The sequence below is a fragment of the Durio zibethinus genome, chromosome 14, assembly GCF_047325235.1.
Source record: "Durio zibethinus cultivar Kanyao isolate XHJ-2024 chromosome 14, ASM4732523v1, whole genome shotgun sequence".
Lineage (NCBI taxonomy): Eukaryota > Viridiplantae > Streptophyta > Magnoliopsida > Malvales > Malvaceae > Durio > Durio zibethinus.
The window spans coordinates 22873099-22892033 of record NC_143175.1 but is presented as its reverse complement, the minus strand read 5'-3'; the positions used below and the strand labels follow the sequence as shown (position 1 = coordinate 22892033).

Genomic DNA, 18935 nt, shown 5'->3' with positions numbered 1-18935 from the left:
GATTAATTTTTTTTATAATTTTATTTTTTAAAATAAAAATTAAATATAATATAAAATAATTATCATATTATTTTATTCATTGTTTTATGCATCAATTATAACACTAATTCTTATGTTTTCTTGATCTATTAATTTATTATTTCGAAATTTATACCAAAATATAAATATAAACTTTTTTATATATTTTTAAAAAGAAAAATGCGAAAATCATTGTCACGTACAAAACAAATCAACGTTATACAAAGCGAAAGATGTTGATTTAAGTGGTAAAGAGAGTCTCTTCTTTTGTCTGAGTTTGAACCTATTAAAAAGGTAAAATAATTTTCAGCTAAGTTTAATATAAATAAATATGCAAAAACCGGTTTAGATTTTGAAACCCTTTACCATTGAAAAGAAAGTCAGAAAAGAAGAAAATTAGGAATGGGCTGTTGAGCCCAGTCTACAAAAGGCCACATTAACTTAATAATTGGGCTGCCAGACGGCTTAGACCCAATAGAAAATGGATGTATAAAGCTCAAAAAAAAAGAAAGAAAAAAATTATTCGATCACTGAACTAATTTCTGTTGTGCGGTCATCACTTTTGTTCGGTGGGCTCAGCGATTCTCCTTATCTTTTTTTAAGTGTCCCTCAATTAAAATTTCATTCTTCTTTCTGCTGACAGGAATTTCACCTTCACACTGTAATGGCTGCACCCAGTTGTGGTTAGACTTTTTTTTACTGATTTGCTGTTGCTTTATTTGATGCAAATGATCCTTTTTCATGTTACATATTGGGTGTTTGCATGTAAATTAGTGTTGGGTGTTTAGAAATTTAGCTATAGTAAGCACTACTAAACAATTGGGTTTAGTGTTTTTACTCAGTTTCTATTTGGGTTTGAGGAAACTTTGCTGAATAATCCAAAGATTTGCGCTTTAATAGTTTACTTGAGGTACCTATTACACTCTTTTTTTCATTGTTTTTCATTTTTTTTGTTAGGGATGATTGAGGCATTAAAGATTCTTTATTTTTTGGGTAGAAGGGATTAAACGATGGAAAGATAATTTTTGGACTCCTAAGGAGTGAGATAGTAAAATGCTAAATTCCTATTGATGAGCTATGCAATAGGTATAATCTTTCATGTTGGCTCAGGTTATGTTTAGCTAATCAGTCCGCGGAAAAATTCTCTACCCTTGGAATATATCTATCAGGGGAAGGAAGGGATGACTATAGGTAGCTTGAATCAGTTTCTACTTTCTATTTGTGTAGGCCTTGCTGGTGAGCTATATATAGAGTTCCCTGATAAAGATTCTGCTTTTGGGTGAGTTAGAATGAGCTTTGTCTTGTTGGTTGGTTTTTTGGAGATCCTGATGTTGGACTTGGAGTGCACTTATTATCGCTATTAGTTTGGAGTAAATCTTTTGAAAGAGGAATGCAAAATCATTCCCGTTGCTGGATTACAAGGAACTTTATAGGAGCACTGGCTGACATCAAGGTTGGAAGGCCTTTTCTAATATATGAGGAAGATTTGGTCGACTATTAGGATTTGTTGGAAGTTGGAGTCTTGGCTCCATTTTAATTGCTTACGAAGATGCATGATCAACTCCTTGGCGTAGGAGTATTTTGTACTTTATAAGGATGTAGTTCTTCTATTCCCTTGTGTGGCACATTGATTGTGAGATTTAGTGGTTTCTTGAAGCACATTTAGGACAAACAATGAAATTTGATGCCCAGTTTTGTGTAGGGCAGAAATACTGAAACTATTGCCTAATTTATGAGTTAATACTGTATTTTATTCAATGTTTTGGTTGTTTGTTGTCTTTCAGTCCCTGAAGCATTTAGCTAATATAAATGTTATGTAACAGGGGCAATGATGGAAGATGTTGGAATACCAACTGGAGACAAACTCATATTGAGGGGCTTGAAATTTCATGGTTTCCATGGGGTAAAGCCTGAAGAAAAAAAACTGGGTCAGAAGTTCTTGGTAGATGTAGATGCCTGGATGGATCTGAGGATGGCTGGTAAATCAGACCTCTTGTCAGATACTGTTAGTTACACTGATATTTACCGGTGAGTAACGGGTTAACATCTTCATCGAATATATTTTAAAACTTTGCATAAATCTTTTGGCTAGTTATAACTTGTTACAAAGTTCCATAGGATTGCATTTAGTTGAATGCAAGCTTATACACTACGTTCTATGGCTCCAAAAACAATCATTCAGGTTCTCCTAACTGTAATATTTTTCTGTTATAACCTGAATTTGACAATTGTAACTAGTCAACTTATATTCACCAAAACGTGAAAAATCAAAAGCCGAGTAAGATGAATTTGCATAAGGAATTATGTTGTGTAACCCTTAGCTGTTCCAATGAATGTTTATGCCTTTATTCTTTAGTAAATTGTCTTTTGATAATTTGAATTTACCAACATACAGCATAGTAAAGGAAGTTGTGGAAGGGCAATCTCAGAATCTTCTCGAGTCGGTGGCTCAAATAATTGCGTCAACAATCTTGACAAAGCACCCTCAGATATCTGCTGTACGTGTGAAAGTTGGGAAGCCTCATGTTGCTGTTCATGGTCCTCTTGACTACCTTGGAGTTGAGATTATCAGATACAGAAACATTGATGCTCCTAACTGACCCTTACAACATACATAAACAAGGCATCATGGATCTCAGTTGTGCCAGTTGCAGCTGCCACCTCCTTTAAATTCTTTCATTTTGCTTTTCAGGGAGGGGTAGAAAGTTAGAAGTGAACCAGGATGGTTAAATATTTCTCCTAGTTCTACTGCAATTGAACTAATTGATGCACTGACGATTTTCAATTTTTGAATTTCGGTAGAAAATTCCATGTGACTTCCTTTTCGAATTCATCGTAGCTATACAAAAGTAATGAGAGAAAGGTTAGCTAAAATACGAGTAACAAGGGCAAATTAGTTCAAAATTTTATTCTTCCAATATTCTCTTTTTTTTATTTTTTTATTTTTATGAAATGCAACATGCCTTTCAATAAAGGATTAAAAAAGAAAAAAGAAAGAAATTCTACATTTTTAAAACCATACCCAGCCATTGAAAATTATATTGGAGCACCACCTGATACTACTACAAGGCTTCTCATGCATCCAGAGCTTTACTTTTCAACAGACTAACTACAATCTTTTAAGCACTTAAAAGACTTTCTGTTCAAATGCAAACTCATGGGATAGAGAAATCTCATGCAGCCATGCCGTTTGGTTCCTGGCTGCTAGTTTTGCCTTTGCGGTTCCAAATAGGAGTGGTTTCAATAAGCTTATGGGGTACAAGTCGCCTTTCCCGCTTTGTAAGCTTGCGAAACTTGCTTACTCTCAGCCTGGCTATCTCAGCCTCCTCTTCGGCGGTCATCTCCCTCACTACAACAGTTAGTCGGCAACTTGGTCTCTCTCTAATTCCACTTCGCCCTTTCCCATGATAGGAAACTCTCTTCAAATATAATCCCTTCCCCACAAATGCCTCAGCTGTTTAAAATAATAAAAAGAAATGCAGAATAAGCACAACTACTCCAAGTGATATAAGCAAGTTCATTTCCACTGCTTACCAACTAGCAGACGGTCTGGATCCAATCCATGATTATGGGTAGCATTTGCTCGAGCTGAGTGGATAACCTGCATTGCAAGGTTTTAATTATAAAATGTTAAAACTTGATTGTTTGCTGGCAATGCAAAGGTATCTTCCTTCTGAACAACACCGAAGATCAAAACATAAGTAGAAAGGGCAAAAAAACACAGGCACATGCATATGCGGGCTCTTCATTCTGTTTTCAGAAAATGCACATCAGATATTTTTAAAATACAGGTTACACATTGGAAAAAAAATATATAGTACAAGTGCCATTCATGACATTAAACCTTCTAAATAGTATAGAGGGTATGTTATGTTTCTTTTCCTTTTTTATTTTTATGGGTTTCCTCTTGTGGCACATAGATATAGCAACTTAGAAAGATGAGTTTTAGCTAGTTTTAGACCAGCAATTTCAGCCAGAAACTACACAACTAATTTACAAAGAACTATAGTTAACTGAGAGGCAGAACAGTTGAATCACCTGATAGACAGTTTTAGCAGCCCGCTTTACCGTCACTTGCAACTGCAATAATGCATCCTCAACTCGCATACCACGAACTAATGCAGCAACCAAGTTGACCTTCTTAGGACTCTAAAACAAGCAAGTAAGCCATAAGTCAATTATACTACATAAGCAACAGCAGAAACAATGGTAATGCAGCATCATAAACGTAGTTTAAGGGCCCATATTAGAGATGCAATAATCGTTTTTTCTTTTTCCTTCTTGTCAATCCAGCTCTAATTCACACCATTATTGTTCTCCTTTGAGCAGTTGGAAGTAGGGTCAAAAGATCTAATAGTAAAATTTCACCAGCTTTATGATTGGTAACTAACTTGGATGCAGCAAAAACAAGGCCAATTTACTCATGCAGAAATTGAGGCAAATAAAGATAATATTGGAACTTTATAAACCAGCCTCCATCAGTTTTAATAAAGAAATATTCCCAATCAAGTAGTTGCATGGATGTTCTATGGTAAGTTCTCAAGCACAACATCAACCATAGAATTTAAGAAACAAGTTTGTTTCAGATGAATTTCACTCTAAATCTCCAAAAGCATAGAGGCAAGTCATCTCTGTTTCATGTTTTGCATTAGCAAAATTCATCTACTTCACATATTGCTTTGGATCCCACAAAAGGTCCCCTCTGCTTAACTTTGTCCTTCTATTGAGAGTTATGTAAGGTTCTATCAACTCAAGCTATCAGAACATCTTTTATTTCAACTAATAAGGAAAGAGATTTCTGTGAAGAAGTGAAAACCCAACACAATGTGCTCCATCAATTAAGCTAAAGCAAACTCATGTAAAGATGGAGACATTCCTCTTTTTAGCATGTTTGTATAATTTAAAAAAGTGGTTTCCAAAATGCAGAAGTCTGAATGTGAAAGGGTATGGCATGAAAAGTATGCTCCATTTATTAATGGTCCAAAGCCATGAAAATTTTCATGTGGTTATTGAACATTGCCAACTATTACAGGTAGAGGATCACTGGTCATGGAAATTGCAAAATTTCATTATTTCCTTGTATTTTCATTACAAGAATAGACATAATGCAAAACCAATTTAAATTATCTGCCTCTTTTCTTACCTTCAAGCGAGACTACCTTCATAATACTGAAATAAGCAAACAATTTATAACTAGAATTTTCTGGTAATTGTTCAGGAGGTAACCTGTTTTATGTTCTTTAACACTGCTTGAACTTTTGAGCGATTAGGCGCAACTTTCTTCTCTTCAGTCTTTCCACTATTTATTGCCAAAACAGGAGTTAATGGTGATGGAATGGGTGTCTCTTCAGATGAACCTGCTAGCAACTTCCTTGAAGTGGAAATTCCCTATGCATGTAAAACATAAGACAACTTATGCAAGTAAAAACAAAAAACATAAAATAAAAATAATAAGGAAAAAAATTGAAAAAGTTGGCAATGAAAATCCAAATAGTTAAGAATAGAAAGAAGCCATTGCATGGACAATCTCCTTTGGCTCAGATCTACACTGAAAAGTATCACCCCAATAACTTTAATATGAAGCTACCAGTGGGAATAAATATTATAACAGCACACGACAAACACACCCCATGTGGTACAATCATTATATAGATAATTCATTTATGGACCTCATCCCATTGTTGAAAAAAAATTTTTCATCAGTTAGAAGCATTCTACTGATCTTCAGTGTCTTGACACCACTTCAAACCTTCAAACCATGAGCATTTTCCAATGAAGAACATTTTACAACAATGAACATTGAACAGATAAGAAACTCTAAATAGGTGCTATTGGCAATCAAAATCATGCTGAACAGGAATGACATCAGGATGAGTGCAACAGAATATCTTTAATACAAGAACACAAGCATTGACAAATCAATAACTAGCAACATCATCAAAAAGCGGGAAAGCAAATGAACTTGTTGCTTTCCAAGATACTTGACAATATCCTTCTTCTCCTAACTCTCCATTTTTTTTCATCATTAAACAAAACAAGGCATCCCAAATATCTGCATCAACATTCATGAAATGTCACAAATTCTACTTCAGATTTCACAACAACAGATACATTAGAATACATGTCTAGTTTTCTTATGACTTGCACATCATAAAATTCACAGCTTCTATTTGACATTGCAAGAATGATTTTACTAAGATAAACCAGAAACCGCCTAAAACATCAAATTCACCAATATGTATCAAAGTGCAAAGAACAAGTTGGCATTACCAACTTTTGGAAATACTGATATAAAGGCGCTGAGATGCTAGCAGAAGGTGATATCAACAACCTCTGACTACTAGGCAGTTCACCTGCAAAATATTTCAAAAACTTTTTATACGCAAATTCAATTCCCTACTAACAAAAAGAAGCAAAAAAAAAAAAAAGCATAAATTTAGGAAGTATTACCAATGTTTCTTTCTCAATCATAACTTTTCAACTTTAAATTCGCATAAAAAAAATTGAACCAAGTAGAAGAGAGAGAGAGGACCCTTGAGCATGAAACAGATGAAGTATGAAGTATTAACAGTCAATCATTTAAAATTCAGTCTTTTTACATAAAACAAAAAGTACCCATGTTTTCTTTCTCAGTATTTATTCCAAATTTAACTTTAACTTCACCCATAAAAAAAAGAAGAAAGAAAGAAATTAACCAGGTAAAAGACAAGAGCTTAAGCGAGAAGAAGAAGAATAGTCGGCAGACAGAGTATAATTATTTTCCAATCTTCTCCCAACTTGACGAAGTACACATTGCAAATGTCTCTGCCACCACACCATGTTTTGAAAAAGATCTTCTCTTTCAGGACTTTTCTCAAACAGCTAAGAGGAGAAAGAAACAACCAAAGTTACAATGTGTCAAAAGTCCAAAAGCCAAAAAGAAAACCATAAAACAAAAGACATTCAAAGAATAATAATAATGATAATCCAAGTTATAAACAATTAAAAACTATGAAGATCAAATTAAAAAAAAAAAAAAAAAACTAGAAAATCCCAGAAAGAAAAAAAAAAGGAAACTTAAAAGAGATGAGATTCGTAGATTTTGCTAACTTACTGGTTGGTTATTGTATAAAGATGAGAAAGGGAGATTGTGAGTACCTAGTAATGAGGATGAGGAGTCGGCTATGAAAGCAAAAGGGCCAGGACTCGACGGGAAATGAGACCCTAAAAAAATGTTTTGGAGGAGAGAAAAGCCAGTTGAACTTGAAGCGGTTTCTCGGGTTTAGATAGTAAATAAAGAAAAAAGAAAATTGGAAAGGTTTTTTATTTTATTTTAGTTTTTGCCAACGTTTTAATTGTTATTCAATATTGTCCTTAAAATCATGTGTAAAATAAAATGGTGAGAGTATAATATTAAGAAAAAATATTTTATGGTACTTTGTGGAGAAATAGTTGAATTATCAGTAGAAAATATTTTTTATTTTGGCTAGTTCTGATTGGTTTAAGAAATATATCCATTTTTTGTTTTCATTTTTATGATAAATAAAATATAAAAAAAAAAGGTGTTTGATGAATGTTTAAAGAAACTATTTTTTAGAGAATGAATATCAAAACTTAGCCAATTTAGAGAATAAAAATAATCTGTTTTCTTTATTTTCTAACAAAATAAGAGAAACAAAAGAAAATGATCAAAACACAAGTTGCTCTCCCGTCTGTCTCCTCCAAAGTTCGAATCCTCTTAGAAGCAATTGCATAAAGATATGCACCGCAAACTTATAAGTTCATGTTGTTTTATGTTGAACGTATTTTTTTATTATTGATTTGCTATTTAATTATCATAATTATCGGATCATATGTATTACTGTCAGAAATAAAAATTTCAATAAACCTGTCACATTTTCATTATTTTTATTTTTAAAAAATAAATTTTCATATTCACTGACCAAATGCATTTTCAATTAATTTGAAAATAAAAAATGAAAACTATTTTAAAAAATAAAAATAAAAAAAAAAATTAAATACCAAATGCTACTTTAAATTCTAAATGGGAAATAAAATAAAATTTTAGCATATCGAGGTAAAATCAATTAGAGTTTTTTTTTTAAATATATTATGAAAATAAAAAAAAATTACATATGCTACAAAATTTTTATAATTATTTTTTATTGTCAAAACTAAATTATGGAATATAAGTTTAGTAATTAAAAGAAAGTGAGGGATAGTGTGATTAAGTTGGATAACGATATAACACAAAAGAATAATTATTTTTTATATTTGGCATTAATTATTCACAACAATACTTAAATAAAAATGAATGTAAATTATATGATTCAAACAAAATGACAAAAGTAATGCAATATGTTACTCATGTTACGTGATTGTAACATATTTTTAAAGTTAAATGTAAAATTATATAAAATAATTATAAAACATGTATTGTTGTATGAAATTAAGTATTATATCACTAATAAATAATATGAGAAGAAAATGAATATAACTAAGATTATAATGCTTAGATGATATATGATAATGCTAGATGAAATAAATTTAGAAATGAATAAATTTGAAAAAAAAAGTTCAAATTGAGAAAAATATAAGAGAATACCATTTGAGTTAGTTTAAAAGTGTAAAACATAAGTCTATTTATGCAATAATTAAAAGAAATAAATTTTTAGATTTAGCATAGATCAAAATTTTTATATATAAATCACAAAAAACATAGAAATATGTAATAAGAAATTATATAAAAGTTAAGGAAGTAGATGAAAAAATTATTTTTTTAATAGAAATAAGTAATGTAAAAATATTCAAAATTACGATGATTTTTTTTTGTTCTTTCACACTATTACACTCATAATTATGATATATAAAACTTAATTTGGTGTTGTTATATTATTTTTTATGGGTGGAGCATTACTTTTATTTACATTTTTCTTATTGAATTTTTTTTTTTCTTTCAAGATGAGTAGTGTAATTTTACAATGATATATGTTAATTTTTTTAATATTAAAAGGTTTAAAATAGCTTTTTAATAAAGAAAAAGATATATTCAAATAAACTTACCAAAATTTTAATAATAAGTGCATATATTCCAATTATGCTAAAAAATGAGTTCAAATCCTTTTTTTTTCTTTATAAATTAAAAATAAAACAAAAAAATCTGATAAATAAATGATTATAGTAGCACTATTGATTTGAAAATGTTCAAAAGAATATTATATATAATAAGATGAAGATAATTTTTTTTAAATTCAGTTATGAAGTAGTTTTATTAGCCATTTCGGATGGTAAGGTTTATTCAACTATTAGCATAACAAAATTAAAAAAAAAAAAAAAAAGATATTTTCTCAGCACCAAATGGAGGATAATACAAATGACTAACAATATAGTTCAAATGTTCAATGTTAGCTTGTATTTAAGGGATAAAAAACCTAGTTCTCTGTTTGATTGACGAGAAAATGCGGGAGAATCAAAGAAATTGTTTTTAACTAATCTTTATTTTTCTTTCCAAGATTTTTTATGAACCGAAGGGACTACACGAAGAAAGAAAGAATAGGCAAATCAATAATCAAATACATACAAACAATATACAATTAAAATGCATCCATGCCAAAAAAAGACAACCAAACAGCATTAAAGGATAGTAGGAATACCTCTTTGGCTGGTGAATGGCTCTCCGAGCCTCTCTATGACAAGTTCAGGAATAGAGTTATCCAGGATAAGAGAGGAAAAACTTTGTTTGCTTTTCTTTTCAACTAGTTGTACTTAAAATTATTGAATTAACCTATAAAAATAATTAACAAATTTAATTAAATTTACACTTTACAAATCAATAATTCCATTTATAAATTTTTTATATTTTTATAATTAAAAATAATGATTAATATTAATAATTAATTTAAAGGGAAGGACATAAAATTTAAACTGATATAAGAAATACATCAATAATTTTAAGTTGAATAACAAATTACAATGAAAGTATCAATTAAAAAAAAATCATAATAATTTAATTTACTTTAAGGATATGTATTAATCTCTTAATATCATTTATAAAATTAAAGAATTATAGCGACAAATATATGAAATATTAACTTTTAATATTTAAGTATTTGATTAATCAAAATGAATATAAAATCAAAATGAATATAAAATTATAAGGTTTTATAAACTTATTTATTGTGAAGGAGAGATATTTGTTTTTTTTTTTTTATCGTACGATTTCTTTTCATTATTTTTTAATTATTGTTCAAGTATATGATTATTGCAATTTATGAACGAGTCTTAAAAAAATTGAGGGAAGCCCAATCTTATAAATTTTTTATATTTATTTGCAAGTAAAATAAAAAAAATTTATATTTTTTCCAAAAAAATTGAAATCATCTAATTTGAATAGTGACATTGAATTTTCAAGTTTTCAACTACAAATTTTTTTTTTGTTTGACACCACCCAATAGTTTGAAAAACTGATGGCTTGAAACTGGAAACGTAAAGGTAAAATGGTTGAAACTTGAAAGTTTCATATTCAAAAATTTCCTTTATCTTTTTGTCTTCTTCTGTTTTGGATGGAATTTTCTTGTTTGCTTTTAAGTTCTCAACAATAATACAAGAAGGAGGATGTAAATTTTTCTGATCCTTTGAAACTAAAGCTTTGTTTCCAAACTTTATTGTTAAAAACAAAATACAAAAGCGGCCAACTAACCTAACGTACCATCTATCATTTTCCAACTTTATTATTCACCTAAATCGCTATGACAGATGGGACCAAATTTTAATAGCCTAGACAATGGTTCCACGTCTCTTTATTTATTTATTTATTTATTTGTTTATTTGTGTTTCACAGTATTAGTAATATATTTTTTTTAATTTTAGAATATCGTTAAGGGGTGTTTATAAGCATTGATTAAAATTAATTAAAATATCATTTTAAAAATATGTTTATATTTAATATATTGTTTTCATAAAATTTAATAAAAATAATGTATTAATTATAATTTTTAATTAAATATCATGTTATTAATAGGGTCGATAATCCAACTCATTTTCGACGGGTTTCGACCCGACTCTACCTTATAGAATCAAATTTTTTTTTTTGAAAATTAAGTTTCGGGTCAGATAAAATTAAAAAAAAATCAGTATCGGGTTCAAATTTTAAATAAACTTGACTTGACCCGACTCAATATTATATAAAAATTTTATTTTTTAAATTTTTATTTATATATATTTATATAATTATATATTTAAATATTTGTATTTTAAAAATAATATTTTATATTTTAAAAAATAATATTTTATTAATTTCAGATTAAGTTGAGTGCGAGTACAATTTATATAATATTAGATCAGGTTAAATTTGGGTGTGAAAAAATTTTTAAAAAAAATTCAGCTCGAATCAAATTCAAATTTGATAAATATAAAATCAGATCAAATTCAAAACAAATAAAAACTTATTCAGACCAAATTTATTATCAATTTTAATTATTAAACATTTATTAATATTTTTTTACTTAAAATATGAACTTTTGAAAGTTGCGCGTTTTGATCCACTCTCTTCTAACCATAAAAAAAGTATAACTTTTAAGAAAAAAAACTATAATCTAAGTATTAAAAAATAATAAATTTTTAGGGAAAAATTTTGGACCTAAATGTTCGAGCATGAGTTACGTGCTCATGGTTTGATGTAAAAAAATTTATATGTTACGAGTCAAATGTTTGATGTAAAAAATATTACATTAATATATTTAAATTTATGCTAAATCGTTTGAAATTAAAAGATTATATAAATAATATAAAATTTAAGACAAAGTTTTATATAAATATTAATTAAAGCTAGTCAAAGTATTATATTTTATTTTTTGTAATATTTTCCTATCATTTACTACATTCAATTCATTTAATTGGCGTTGATTTTATTACGAAATGACTAATCCCTACAGTGTACGGATAAGATAACGTTATTTGCCGACCTATTTATTTGGATAAAGAGAAAAAAATGATTTTAATTATTAAAAATTAAATTTTAATCACAAAAATTAAAATTAATACTTTATAATAAATCACACTCAATCCCACCCATCAATTTCATCGCATCCCTTATCTAATGAATAAACGATACACAACAAATTTTTTTAAAAGTTAAAGCTAATTTAATTTCAGCTAACACAAGTTAATATCTACACTAATAATCAAGTAACTTTATCAAAAGGAATATTGAAAATTTCATACATAATTGAAGATTAATATTTTGAATTGTTCATAAATTTTAATAAAATATTTAAAATTTTTTAGTGTTATATTTGAATTATAAATTTTTAAATTAATATGATATTTAAAAAATTATTTATTTGTTATATATGATCATTTAAAATTAATTATGTTAAAATTTAATATTATTTTAATTAAAAAAATTTTAGTTTAAATAATATATTAAAATTTTTAAATTCAAATTTCATATTAAATATTTTATTTTAATTAAAAAATTATTAATAACATTAATTCATAATTTTATTATTAAATATTCTTACAGTTTTTGATTAAAAAATAAAAATTAAAAAAATTAAAAAGAAAGAAATTAACAGGTGTCAGTCTCGAGATGTCCTTATCCTGTGGAAGCTAGCAACTTTTGAGCTTAAGAACAACGCAGATGCCACATTTACAGCGGTAAAAAACAGTCTGCTGCCTTTTTTCACCGTCAGCCAAATTTGGTGCTACAATTCTACTCTACTAGTCTACTATACCTTTTTTTTAGCAAAAATTAAGGATTTGTGTACTATTTAATTATTTATTTATCTCTTAAATATTAATAATAAATAAATAAATTGATAAGAATAACAATATTGATTTAAAAAATTAAAATAACAATAAAATTAAACAAAATTTGAAAATCCTAACAAAGCTAAGCAATAAGGTTGGTGGAGGGTTTAACTGCTTCCATACTGGTGGGACCGACATTAACAAATGTCCTAAACCCCACTTCCCAACTTTAATAAAATAATAATATTGTTTATTTTTCTTATTATTTTTAGCAGAAAAAAAAAGCTGTAATTTCGATTGTATTGGTGATTCTGCTGAGCGTCGTGTATCCGTTATACCCAAGAAGAAAAGCCCATGTTTATTTAGCGTGTTGGCGGTCTCAAACGGAGTGGTTTTTGTCTCTTCCATCTTTTTAACGTGATCAAGATCTAGAGATTTCTTGGAGCTTTAAAGGAATTGAGTTTTTTCATTGAGATCTGCAGCATCTTTTCGGGGTTGGTGCGTTTTCACTTTTCTGATTCTGGGTTCTTCTTAGAATTTTCCTTGGAGAACAAATTTTTTGGTTTGATTTTCATTGAGCTTCTTGTAAGTCTAACTTCTTTAATTACTTGCTTTTATTTCAATGTCTGTTTGTTTTTTTGCTTGACTAAGAATATTGGTGAAAAGTTGATTTTCTCATGTATCTAACAACTTGTGTTATTTGGTTTTTGGTTTCTTTTTTTGTTGCTTTTTTTTTCCCTTCTCGCTGTTGGCCTTAAGTTATGAAGTTAGAGACATGAATGTTTTGGATATGGAGGTAGCTTAACTGTTTAATTCGTTGTATTATCATGGGGGAGTTTTTAATGGTTTTCCGTTCTTTTTGTTTTTTATTGTTTTTAATAGTTTTTTTTTTTTTTGCCGTTTTTCTATGTCAATTGATGGTTTCCTTTAATTTAGTTTGTCTTTGGTCTTATTTGCATAGAGATGGTAATGTTTTGTAAATCAGGCTTTCTGATTGTATAATCATATGGGATCTTAATATATGAACTTAATGAACATTGTCTTTTTTGCATACTCTACCGGATACTTAAATAGAAACTAATTTTGTTCATATTTTTGTGTTTGAGCTATCATTAACTGTTTTGACTGATAATTGACTATTAAATGCATATGTGTTTAAAATTGTAAAAACCGGGAAGTTCTTAATAAAATTGGTTTGTAGTTGCAAGGTTAGTTGCTCCTTGGAGTGCTTGAGAGGGAGCTGGATGCGATTTGCTTGCATATGTAAATATGGAAAAGAAAAGGGTAATCTCTCAATACAGAGAGAGGCTGGACAAGACGCTGTCGTCTGCTGAACTGACTGATTCAGATATGCTTAAAACCCTTGTCAAGAATCAGATTTTACGAAATGCGCAAGATGAGAAAGAAGGTTAGCGTATTTCTTGCACTTTTTCTGTTTATCCATTTAAGTGGCCATGATATGTGCACTTCAAATCCCTCTATGCCCATTACTTACTAAAAATAGATTTTTTTTTGGAGTATATATTGTCAAATATTTTCTTCTAATTTTTTTTTTTGGTCAACAGAATTTAGTGAAGATTTACTGGACAAAAGGACTCAGGAAGTATCAAATTTTCTTGACATGTTAAGAAGTACTTCTATTGATGATCATCAGGTGTCAAAGTCCAGTGAAGCATCACATGGTGAATGGAAAGTATGCTCTATTAGCTAGATTCCTCATAGTTCTCCTTTATAAATGGCTTTATTAAGCAAATGCTAGTGGAATAAACATTTTATGTTCTAAATCGTGATTATTGTTCACCAAAAATGTGTAACCAACTTCTTTTGACAGTTGAAGCATGATAATGAAGAGTTCCGTGTTATGTACCATGAAGGACCTCATGGCACTCCGTTTCATACATTACTTGTTGAAGGCTATGTAGATGGGCCTGTAGATGTTTGTAAGTTCAGCTCATACTTTGATTACTTTTAGAACTTCATCCTAAATGATGAGAAAAAGATTTTGCAAATAATTTAAGACTTTTAAATACCAGTCATGATTGTATAAGAAACTTTTAAATGAGCTGTACACTTCATTGCAGGTTTATGTATCTCTTGGGAGTCAGCCCTCTACAAGAAATGGTGAGAATTCTTTCCACTGTTGCATTTGGTTCCGACTCTAAATTAACAAGCTATATATTGACTGGTAAAACAATGTAAGCTGCATACTTTAATTTTTCTTTATATCCTCTGTTGAAGTAATATGTTCTGTGAATGACTTCATAGTTGTGTGTGTTCTTGTTGCAGAAAATCCCTGCACACTTCTATAGTTTGTTTATTTTTGGATCTGATCCCAAACCATGGTGCACTAGCAATATCATTTCACTTGAAATTTTTCTTTTTGTTTTTAACTCTTATAATGGCATCATCTAGAGTGTCAAAAGTTGATGCTATTGTTTTAAGGTTGCCACCATGTTTTTATTGCTTTTCTTCAACTTAGAATGGCTGAATTATTGTAAATCAGAATGTTTTGTTGACATCTATTTCTAGTCTGTTCTTGCCTGACTAATAGAACAAGTATGCCTATGTAAATACACCTGTATAATTATAAATGAATAATAGGTGAGAATTTGCCTTATAAGGATGATGGACTGGGGAGGGGATACCTGATGCATAACAATAACATGCAGTTCTTTTAAGATTTCATCCAACTTAAGTGAAAATGCGTACGTTTTCAACAATAATTTACTTTTCCCAGGTGGCCTCAGTCTAGCTTTCCATCTTTTAAAGTAACTAGTTCCACATGTTTGCAAAAGGTCCGAATTGGCGAACAGATATCTCTTGTGAGGTTTGTCAAACCTAGAACTGCAACATTTTATTTAAATTTGTTTCCTTTTTCTAATAATATGTTGAAGTCTGAAAGTGTAAAATGCTTACTTGTTTTTGCATTTTTGGAAGAAAGGGTGAAGGTTGCATGGCCACTGTCAGCTAGGGAGGCTGTAGTACACTATTTTTTCTTTGAGTACTTTCAAGATGATCTGATTGTCATTCTTGTGAACACGGTAGTCACTTCAAATACTTGAATATGGTTTCATCTCCTTTGCAATATGTCTGGAAATTCATCTAAATATTTCTGTACTTTTGCTTTTAGATCCCAGATGTGAGCAGCATCGATAAAGCAACTCATGGATTTACTAATGATGGGATTCCTGAAGCAAAGGATGTTGTAAGGATTGATTTAGTCGGAGGCTTTGCTTTGCAGAAGGTGAACAATGAAAGAAGCTACTTTAGGTGAGTTGTTATACTTTAAGTTTTCATATGAAGATAGGGAAATAGATGTTGCCGTAGCATTTGAAGGAGGGAAAGGGTCAAAGGATTAGGTCCCTTGTGTCACGTGGCCATTACACTCTCCCCTCAAAACTGGCTTATCAGGGTGTGCAGTGCCAATGTTTTTATACCCCAGTGATCTCCCCTTTCATGTCCGATATGGGATTGGAGTACCCTGCCTACTCCACCTTGGAGCGCTTGGTGTGACACAGTCCCCCACACAACCTCGTGACGCCCTCATCATGGAGGCTGGCACCTATCTCCCTTCAAGGTGCTTGGCGTGGGTCGAACAGTCTAGGGTTTGCTCTGATACCAACATGTCATGTGGCCATTACCCTCTCCCTTCAAAACCGGCTTATCAGGGTATGCAGCGCCAACATCTTTATACCCCAGTGACCCATCATTTCATGTCCGATGTGGGATTGGAGTACCTTGCCTACTCTCCCTTGAAGCGCTTGGCATGACACTTGCTCCTTGGTACAAGTATCAAAGGAGTTTTACCTGCAAAGATAGCAGACACCTTCAATAATTATAACTCTGCCACTTACTGTTACTTGAAATTTGAACAGGTCATGTGCTTGAGGAACTTATTTTTCAAATATCCCAAAATATGACTAGCAAACATTAAGCGGAGATCTTCATATATTTGGAGTTAGCATTGGCTAAATACTGGTCTTCTGATGATTCCATTTTATTGGAGATGTGATTAGGAGAGAGCCTGAATTAGGGATGATTGTATCTGCCAAGGCAATTGGTCTAACTGTATTACATAACCAGTTTTGTCCTGTTTGGTGATTATATGGTTCCAATCACAAGGATTTGGGGATTTATTTCAAATAGCTGTGCAATTTTTCCTTGTCTTATGTGGCATTAAGTGTCAAATAGGCATTACAAAGTATTTTCCAACACGTGAAGTCAGTTGGGCATTTAGAAGGAAGAAATAGAGAAAGAAACACTGTAAATGCCACAAGGACAATAGCAATTATGGCTATAGAAAGTAGAAACTGTGTCCATAGAACTTTTTGAAAGTTTATATTCCTCTCATGTTCTTCTTTTTCTCCCCTAAATGTTAAAATGTTGCTAATTTTGTAGGACAATAGCAAATATGGATATGAAGCTGGATTTTGTCCCTCCATCCCTTATAAACTTTATCTCAAGGCAGCTTATTGGAAATGGTTTCAGACTCTATCAAAAGGTCACACATTCTTCTGACATGACATCTTAATTTGCCACAAGTATCCAGATTAAGATTTTTCTTTATTTTTATAATCTACAATAAGTGTAACTCATTTTGCTTGTCAAGTAAGCAATGAAATGATGGGAATAGATGGATCCAACTGATTATTCATCTTACAAGGTTCCATTGCTGAGGGCTTCTGGATTAGGAACTTCATTTTTCATGATGCAGATCATTACTAGTAACCAATTATTCTCTCACTTTTTCCTATTTACAATGCTTACAGACTGTGGCATCTGTGTCTAACTGTGATGAAGATTACAGCAAGGCCTTGGGGGACCCTTTGTTTGCTCTAATACGTGAAGTTCTTTACTCCAGTAACAAATCAGATGAAGTTCTTAAAGTACAAGAGCTCCAAAGTGAAGCCCACCTATTGCCTAATGAGAATTTCATTGAAGGCGCACAAGATAACATGCATGATGCAGAACAGAAGGTTCATGCTAATGACCATGCTGGTGAATCTCCACTGAAGAAAGCGCAAGACACAAAGAGAAAAACTTTTGGTGAAATTGAGGAAGAAGAGAGTGAAGAGATTACATGCCAGGAGGAAGGCACCAAGACTGCAAATCAACTTTCAACCAATAAATTTGCTGATACAAATTGCGTAAATGCTAAAAAGTGGATTTCTATTCGTCCGGAGGTGGATGAAGCTTTAGGAATGCTGGAGAAAGCCATTTCCATAGTACGGCAATATGGATTTAATGCCCAAAGCAGATCTTCTAGTTTCTCTGATGAAGAAACTGCAAATTTGGAAGAGGGTGCTGTGAAAGACTTAGCTTATGCTGCATATGACAATGTTTGTTTAAAAGATGAGGTTGCTGTTGAAGCCGCTTCCAGAAAGCTTGTGGAGAATCTGGAGATGACTTCGGACGACTCCAGGAATAACAGTGACATTAACGTCACAAGGTAACTATGTTAAGATATTTTCACATATTTTTATAATACATTCAAGTGCCCTGAAGTTTAAATCTTAATTCATATCCTTATTAAATCAAGTTGAGGGAGCTGAAGAGAGTGGAAATGTTGTTTTCTCTTCATTTAACCTTTCCCATCGTTCCCCCCTTTTCTTGTCAACCAATTTGCAGCTGCAAATGATTGGGATCCTTAGAGTCTAATGGTTTATGGGTTGATATGTGGATGTGCTGCAGGTCTGCAGGATCAAATTCATTTGCGAGGGAAGTTAACCATAATAAAGTAGTTCCGGCGTCACCTCAGCAAAATGTATCAATACCAGTGGAGACTAACCAGGTTGCTTTGAATTCCTATGGAAATGGAACCATCGAGGCAAATGGGTTCCATGAAAATGGTCCAAATGAAGTTAAACAGTCGAGTAACTGGAGAAAGCATAGATTCTGTTGCTTTGGCTTCTATTCAGGCCAGCCAATGCCTCAACTCCGGAAGAATGACTAGATATGACTGATGGAAGTCAAGTCCTTAACTTCTATCAGCAAAATAGACTTGAGCCCTCTTTTTCTGTAACTTTAATTCATTATGTACACCATAATTTTTATTTTCTCTTAACAACAATTTACCCATAACTTCTTTCTTTTTCTTTGGCAGAGATGTATAACAAGTCCATAATGCATTGCCTGTTATTTAGAGAAAAATAAATATAATTTTGATTCAAGGTTTAATTTGATTATTA

General features: G+C 30.9%; 3 protein-coding genes across 11 annotated transcripts; 2 read left to right on the top strand and 1 right to left on the bottom strand.

Moving 5' to 3' along the window:
- Window positions 1-536: 536 nt before the first annotated feature.
- On the top strand, window positions 537-2834 carry LOC111295101 (dihydroneopterin aldolase 2-like). The gene is made up of 3 exons (XM_089743925.1): window positions 537-701; window positions 1842-2046; window positions 2414-2834. The coding sequence occupies exons 1-3, from the start codon at window positions 683-685 to the stop codon at window positions 2616-2618; spliced, it is 429 nt and encodes a 142-aa protein (XP_089600051.1). The 5' UTR covers window positions 537-682; the 3' UTR covers window positions 2619-2834.
- A 77-nt stretch (window positions 2835-2911) lies between these two features.
- On the bottom strand, window positions 2912-7291 carry LOC111295100 (uncharacterized). Of its 2 annotated transcripts, none has more exons than XM_022888467.2 (7): window positions 7156-7291; window positions 6714-6879; window positions 6289-6371; window positions 5245-5406; window positions 4057-4167; window positions 3553-3619; window positions 2912-3472 (listed from the first exon to the last, which is right to left on the bottom strand). In XM_022888467.2, exons 2-7 carry the CDS (start codon window positions 6835-6837, stop codon window positions 3192-3194), a joined length of 828 nt encoding a protein of 275 aa, XP_022744202.2. In that variant the 5' UTR covers window positions 6838-6879; window positions 7156-7291; the 3' UTR covers window positions 2912-3191. The 2 variants fall into 2 exon arrangements, with proteins under 2 accessions (XP_022744202.2, XP_022744203.2); XM_022888468.2 differs by having other exon boundaries at window positions 7112-7227.
- Window positions 7292-12989: 5698 nt separating this feature from the next.
- LOC111294196 (uncharacterized) lies at window positions 12990-18935 on the top strand. 8 transcript variants are annotated; one of them, XM_022887424.2, is made up of 11 exons: window positions 12990-13245; window positions 13949-14155; window positions 14313-14440; window positions 14579-14687; window positions 14829-14868; window positions 15485-15574; window positions 15689-15788; window positions 15878-16017; window positions 17146-17248; window positions 17517-18196; window positions 18439-18935. In XM_022887424.2, exons 2-11 carry the CDS (start codon window positions 14017-14019, stop codon window positions 18698-18700), a joined length of 1791 nt encoding a protein of 596 aa, XP_022743159.1. In that variant the 5' UTR covers window positions 12990-13245; window positions 13949-14016; the 3' UTR covers window positions 18701-18935. The 8 variants fall into 8 exon arrangements, with proteins under 8 accessions (XP_022743159.1, XP_089600044.1, XP_022743161.1 ...); XM_022887426.2 differs by having other exon boundaries at window positions 12993-13241; XM_022887422.2 differs by having other exon boundaries at window positions 13009-13332.